This window comes from Triticum dicoccoides, chromosome 2A (assembly GCF_002162155.2).
Source record: "Triticum dicoccoides isolate Atlit2015 ecotype Zavitan chromosome 2A, WEW_v2.0, whole genome shotgun sequence".
NCBI lineage: Eukaryota > Viridiplantae > Streptophyta > Magnoliopsida > Poales > Poaceae > Triticum > Triticum dicoccoides.
Genome location: NC_041382.1, coordinates 11,710,133 through 11,718,040, shown reverse-complemented (window position 1 = coordinate 11,718,040; position 7,908 = coordinate 11,710,133). Strand labels below are relative to the sequence as shown.

At 37.3% G+C, this 7,908-nt stretch overlaps 1 protein-coding gene across 1 annotated transcript; it reads left to right on the top strand.

Annotated features, from left to right (window-relative positions):
* The first annotated feature begins 537 nt into the window (after positions 1-537).
* Positions 538-4,007, top strand: LOC119352733 (ATP-dependent Clp protease adapter protein CLPS1, chloroplastic-like). The gene is made up of 3 exons (XM_037619316.1): positions 538-784; positions 1,740-1,877; positions 3,337-4,007. Exons 1-3 carry the CDS (start codon positions 696-698, stop codon positions 3,596-3,598), a joined length of 489 nt encoding a protein of 162 aa, XP_037475213.1. The 5' UTR covers positions 538-695; the 3' UTR covers positions 3,599-4,007.
* The last annotated feature ends 3,901 nt before the right edge of the window (positions 4,008-7,908 follow it).

Genomic DNA, 7,908 nt, shown 5'->3' with positions numbered 1-7,908 from the left:
ACATCAGGAACATTTGTGTATAGATGTCTTTTAATATATTATTAACATTTTTACATATTTATGTTTTGATATCTACTTTCCTCATACATGTTTTACACTGTTCGTGTTCACTAGAAACAATTCTTTGTAGATGGTTAACATTTTTCAAATGCATGATTAGTATTTTTTTTAAAAAAATATGTAAAATGATTTTAAAACATATATATATATATATATATATATACTCCCTCCGTCCGAAAAAACTTGTCATCAAAATTGATAAAAATAGATGTATTTAAAACTAAAATACATCTAGATACATCCCCTTTTATCCATTTTGATGACAAGTATTTCCGGACGGAGGGAGTATATATTTATAATTGTTCGAAATATAAACAAAAGTGAACAAAATAAAGAAAACAACGTAAAACGGATTTTTTTTTAGTGGTAAAACGAGCGCTTAAGGCCCCTGGCGCTGGGCCGGCTCATTGGCAAGCTCCTACTGCCTCACAGCCTCACAGGCTCACACCAACCGATCATTCTCCTGCATTATCTCCTCCCTCCAACAGAAAAAAGAACCGCACTTTCGCCTGCATTATCTCCTCCACCGCTGTGCCGGCCGCCCTCCCGGCTTCCCCCGCCCGAGCGAGCAGCGAGCCCCCCGACCTCGTCGCCCCCCTGCGCCCCGGCCTCCGGTAGCCGGCCTCTCCTCCGCTATGCGGCCAGGATGCTCCCCTGCCGACCTCCCCTCCGCCCTCTATCGCCCTCTCCACGAACCGCTCCCCCAACAACCGCGCTGCGGCAGGTACAACCGCGCCCCTCTTTATTTCTTCCTGGATGTTTTCTTTTTTAACGGCAGGTACAACCCTCACACTTGGCGGATAAGGTTGGTAATTGGGGTTTCTGTTGTAGAGCAGCAGGTGAATAGATTAGATTCCCTGATTCCAGTTTAGTGATAGCTTTGAAAGCTTTTCCGGGAGTAACCGCTGCCGTTGTCGATTTTCGGCATCACTTTTCTTGAAAATCGCTGCGAGATTTGGCCATAATTCATCAATTTCATTATAAGGAACTGCTGGTGCTGTATTGTCAATAGGGAGAGAGGGTTCACTCTGTTCCAGTAGCTGTTGTTGTCTGCAGCTTGCTTCAGTTGAGGCTCATCAAAATACAAAATCTAAGACTACTATAATGTTATTAAAAAAATCACAGAAACACTCGAATGATTAAATTGCTGCTCCTGAATATTCCACTGATTGATTAATTTCTTATAACGTCCACTCTATTTTCTCTTTGCCAAATAAACGTCAATGTTTGCCCAAGTCTTCTAGACCTCTTTCCGCGATGAAGTATCTTTTTTGTGTGATTCCAAATGTGAAGCAAGTCTCGGTATCTTATTGGTGAAACTGAATACTTGAAATTCAACAGACCCCTTGTTTTCTTTTTCTTTTTTTATGTACTGTATTTTTGGTACTCGTCCACTCTCGTTCAAGGACTTGTGCAATCAAAACAATGGCTTTCATCCTTTCAACTGTATGGTGTTGAAACCCCTTTAGTTTTTAGTCATGACAAGTGAGGACAAAGCTGAGCTTGAACTGTAAGCAAGAGCTGTTACAAACCCCTTAAAGAACTTTTAGTTTAGATGGAAGATTCATTCATGGAAAAAAAATACATTGGTGAAAGATTTGTTTGTTATGCAGTCTTTATCCGTGTTTTCCCTTGCAGGATTTTTTTTCATCTTTCATTTTGGTTGTCCATGTTCCCAGGAAATACATGTTCTTTCTACAGACAAATGTTGCCACCCCCATTGTAATCACAGCAGCTGCACCAGGCAAAGGTGGTGGTGTGCTTGATCGACCAGCAGAGAAAGTTTCTCCTGGCCGTCAATCTGAATTCGATAAGAAGTAAGTCTATTTCTGTTTATTGTGAATCTTTTTCCTTCTTTTTTCGAAAAAGATGGTTTCCCCTTGGCCTCTGCATAAATCTTTTTTTTTCCCTTTGTAACTGCAAATTCCAAGAACTGGATATGTCTTTTGTTTGGAAAAAGTTGATAGATTATTTTTACAGTATCGGTTCAGATCTCAGAAATAGATTCTAAACCCTGCCAAGTTGAGTGTAATTTCCCACCTACTGATGGAAACTGAAAACTACAATCTACTACTTCAGGTGATGCCAAACAAATAAGAATGTTATTTATCCTAGTGGTGTGAGCTGCTTCACTTGAAACGCCCAATACTTAACCACTCCCTAGTCATTGTTATTACTGCCACAGCACAAAGTCAGTTTATTTCTTCACAAGGCAAAGCTATGAGCCACACTTATTCATAGCAGCAAGGGTCTTTAGTTTATCTAGCTTAACTGTTTTATAACTAGTATATATTCTTGTTTTCATCAATATATAACTGTACTTGTCAAGTTATGTCAACTTGTCATGAAGTTAATGATCTGCAATGCACATATGGTGGTCCCAGTGAAGACTCGAAATGCCTTTACTGTAGAGATGTTGTCATGAATGCTATATTTCCCGGCCTGTTTACTGTTAGAACTGTCACTATGAAGTTTCTTGTGCGGGGTGGGTTGTACGTTTAGGAGTGCTGTTTGAGTGCCAGATGTCGGCACGTCGTTCTAGTACCAGATATAGGCATGTAAGCATTGCCTCGTTTTAAAGAAAAATCTGCACATTTCAATTTCAGGGTTGAAATATTCACATTTAATGTCTTGTGGTATAGGACATAAGGAACAATGACAGATCAATGAGCCTAGCTTGACTTTTCGTGAAACAGCAATGGCCATCAGGCATGAGGAGGACTATCTTGTGGTTTATTTTGCAAGGCATTAATGCTTGAACAAAAATAATAAGTATTATTTTGCAAGGCATTATAGCTTGAAAAATAATAATATGTGTTTAATCTTACTCCCTCCGTCTGATAATATAAGATCATTTTGCATGTTGTTTTAGCTTGCAAAACGATCTTATATTATGTGACGGAGGGGGTACATCATATGATTGTTGGATTTTGCTTTATTGTTGTGAAATTGATATAATTAACAATCAGTTGCCATCTTATTCGTTGGATTATAAAATATATTACTAGGTATAATAAATCACAAAAAATGGCAGAAAAATGTGATGCATAAGATCTGAGAATAAGCAACACCTTGAGCTAACATAATATGAGGCAATAACATAAATAGGTTAATAAAATTAACAGATCTTCAGTATTACCAGGTTCAACTTTGAGATCTGATAAACTAATTTCAAGATATCTGCCCGTTTTTTGGGTGAAATTTTTGGCACATTTACTTGCATTGGTTATAAATCTTAGAACACCAAGATATTCTCGCATCCTTTTTCACTTGCAGGAAATCCCGGAAGATGTCACCTCCATTCCGCGTTGTCCTGCACAATGACAATGAAAACAGGCGGGAGTACGTTGTCCAAGTCCTGATGAAGGTTATCCCTGGGATGACCGTCGACAATGCTGTTAATATCATGCAAGAGGCACACGTGAATGGGATGGCAGTAGTTATTGTCTGCTCGCAGCCGGAAGCGGAGGAGCACTGCACAGCGCTGAGGGGCAATGGCCTACGAAGCTCAATTGAACCTGCAAGTGGTGGCTGCTGAAATAAGGGTTGCTTTTTTTGCCACTTAGTTTGTAGGTACCCCTGCATATACAGATACAAGGCGTTCGTTGTTAAAGATGGGCATGGTTACCTCCATGCTTCTAAATCGAAGCCGATGCAACCGATATATCAGTTTGGGGGTCTACCAACATAGATATAACCTATCATTCTGTAAATATCATTTTTACACATATCATCCCATATAGACCGAAATTTCGACCAATATGGCCGATGTCGGACCCTATATGTCCACTAATATAGACCAATACCTAGATGTCAACATTTCTTTTCCAGAGAACAGTGAAAATAAGACTATGTATTCACAACTTCACTGTAAGTCATCCATACTGTTTGTAGAAATGCTTATATAATGTATATCTTTTAGTATTAAAGTAGGGATTTTGTGAATCTTTCTTAAATAGTTTTAATCAAAAGTTTTGCTAATTCACATCTCATCTAATTTCATCATTGTTCGACTTATAACGGCAAGATTCGTGCTTTTTCTTTGTGCTGCCGCGACGGCTTGTGCTCGTATCGTTTTACCTCGGCTGTGCCTTTGCCACGTTTGTATTTCTTTTTAGCTGACCACGCACGAATTGTCGATGCCTTGAGAAATTAAGAGAACAGAGTAAAAAGGAGATGGGAAAGCCTACTCGTTAGTTCTCTATTTGTGCCATTACTTTTTCTCCAACGCCATTTTTGTGATGGGGGCTTCAACCATTCCGTCAACTGGAGTTTTTTCTTCTTCTTTTCTGATTCAACAGCTTTATATATAACTCATGGATATTACAAATTCTGTGCACTGTAGCTGTACGTGTAACTTTTGACACATAAACTTGTCTGGTCTAGTTGCATGTCTATTTTCGACACAGATTTAACCGGTCTCGAATTTAATTTCATGTCTATCCTACATACGCAACTTGTCCAACCCTAACTCAGTTGCATGTCCACCTTTGATACACAATTTGTGTCCATCCTCGATACGAAACTTGCCTGACCCCTGACCCAATTGCATGTCCACCTCTGACATGGAACTTGGCTGACTCTGATCTGGTTACATGCCCATCAACATGCAACTCACACACGAGACCCAGTTGCATGTCCATCGTCGACATGCAACTTATCCTGACCTGGCCCTATTACATGTCCATCCTCGGCATGCAACTCGCTCGACCTAGTTACATGTTCATCATCGACACGCATTCGCACGCGAGGCCCAGTTGCATGTCCATCATTGACCTGCCCAGTAGCATGTCCACCCTTAAAACGCAACTTGTCCCGACCCCGACTGAGATGCGTGTCCGACCGACCCCGACCTCGGCATTTTCTCCTCCCCCTTCCGCGCGCGAATTCCTTTTTCATTTTCATGAAAGGAACAAATGTGTCAACACTTGATTTTTCCTTTTGTTGTAGGGGAGCGCTCACGTGGATGAATGGACAATAGGACCAATAGCACATTTTTATTCTCATTTATTTTTATCATTTATGTCTTTATATTTTCTATGCTTTTATTATTTATTTTATTTATTTTTATTGCAATATTTTAATGAGCCATGCAAACATTTATTTAGAGAAGTGTGAAATTTTCTTTAGTAGTAAGATATATGGGCACATACAAGGACATTTTCAAAACAAAACATGAACATTTTATATTCACAAATGTTTTGGTATATGCAATTGTTTTTTCCAAAACATGACCAGCTTTTAATAAAATATTAACATTTATTTTAGAAAATATTTTTTCTAAAAAACTATACTAAATAAAACTTGTTTTACAACATGTGAACACTTATTTTCTTATACAATAGAATCTTCAAATAAATACATAATTTGATTATTTTGGGCACTGTTTCTACATGGACTATTTATGGAATACACAACTAATTTATTTTAACACATACATAATTTCTTTTCACATATAGGAAAATTTGAAAACTTATAACCATTTCTTTTCATGATTATTTTTTTACCTTTGATACTTGAACAGATCTTTTTAGCACACATAAACATGTTTATTATGAAATTAATAATTTCAATTAAATAATATATATTTCAAAATTTTCAGATATATTATCTACTATTAAAAGTGAATTTGTTGCTTTCGCTTCCGTCTTTTCCACCCATCCAATGAATAGCTGCCCCGTCCAACCGATATTTTTTCGAACCATGCAAAAAAAACATTATTACTTTTGAAACCGATCCTCACTTCCATGTTTCTAAGGAAACAAATTCCGTAGTTGTACATATACAATCTCTATCACACCATATCTTTGTTTACCTTTGCCTATGGATTCAGTTCCCACAATGTATCTTTATTTCAACCCGATAAAAAATTCCTACACTGAACCACTAGAATAAAATTGTCCCCCATTGCAACACGTGGGGGGGGGGGGGATAATGAGCTATTGTGTTTAACGGACCTCACTAAGTCGTCCCATATCCAATGCATGCAAGAACGTATTGTTACTCACTAAGACACGGGGCACCCCTCACACACCTCTCACGTTGAAATACTCCACAAAACTTGAAGTATGTGTCAAGAAAAAAAAAGAGGTAAATACGCTAGTGGTGCTTTAACTTGTCATAGATGTTCACTTTAGTGCCTGAACTTGAAAAATACACCGAACTGGTTCTAAAACTTGGCACGAACGTGCAAATACGGTGCTAATCCCATCTGTAGATGTAAAGTGCGTCCACATGGCCCCTATATGGATGATGTGGCACTGACATGGCGTAGGCCTCAATTGTAGCTAGGAAACAGAATTATTACTTGACTCTATAACTAGTGGACCCGCATGTCAGTACATTAGAAAAATTAATATGAAGAATGAAAAAATGCGGACAGGAATCGAACAAGCAACCTGATGTGTGCCCGCTAGTTGCGATACCCACTATTACCAAACATGTACTGGTTATAAAAATGGCAACTCCATTTATATGTATTTTATATAAAAGTCTTGTGCCCATAAATTGGCTGTAGCCAGTGGCCCATTTTGCACACGTTATTTTTCCAAAAAAAGTGAAAAGCATATTAGTACTAATCATAATAATAAAATGAAGATTCAAATATGTGTGAGTAATAATTACCCCATGCTACACAAATATCCGTGTGCACAAAAAATAAATATATAGAGGAGTTTAATAAAATAACTTACTAAAAATGTTCCTGTAAGTTTTAGAAATATTGACTTATTATTTAGAAAATTCCTTTTTAAATATAATACATGATTGTTTAAAAATATTTGTAAATATAAAAATTTAAAATATGTGAATAATTATTCAAATGTTTGAATAATTGAAGGAATATTTACAAATGGTAATCTAAAAGAAATGAATTATTTATATTATTCAAACATTGTTATAATTCATATATATTTCATTACTGTACATTTTATATATTTGGATATCAATGTTAAATATAATCCATGACTGTGTATTTTCAATGTTTGTTTACGAACAGTTTGAAACACTCATATGTTATATTTAAAATAGTATTTTCCAAATAATTAGTTAATATTTCTAAAAGTAAGTTTTTTTATCGCATACCTCTATATATTTACTCTGTGTGCACACCGATATTTGTGTAACATGAGGTAAATATTAATAACACATGAATATTTGAATCTAACTTTTATTATTATGATTATTATTTACATACTTTTTACATTTAAAAAAATGTTTCCAACATGGGCCACTGGCTGCAGTCAATTTATGCACATAAGAGTTTTTTTGTTCAATACATAATACTTGAGGGACTCTCTTTGTTAACAAAACATGTTTGTTCTGGTGGCTAGCACAGGGATCCCCGAAGTTCAGGTAGCAGGTTCGATTCATGCAGTCCAAATTTTTATGTTAATTTTCGTCAGCCATATACAATGCCAAGACGACGTATATTACATCTACGGACAACATTGGCACCGTATTTACATGTTCGTACCAAGTTTTAGAACTATTTCGGTGTATTTTTTAAGTTTAGACACCAAAATAAACATCTATGGCAAGTTCAAGCACCACTGATATATTTAGCTCAAAAAAAAAATCCTAAGGTGGGTTCGCTAGGGAGAAGGAATGCTTTGCATCGGATGGGTGATGATCCAATCGGTTCCGTCGCCTTTGTAGTCATTGGATGGCATGGACAATAATCGTCTGATGGTTGCCGCGCTGGCAAGCTGCTCCCCCAGCTGTTTGCAATACGTGGCTTGTGTTGTGCTTGGGGGTTTGCAACACGAGCCGTGTTGAGCTCCGTTTTGAAGCGCTTTCTACCATTGCAACATGACCTACGTTACGATTGCAACAAGTCTCCCACAGTTG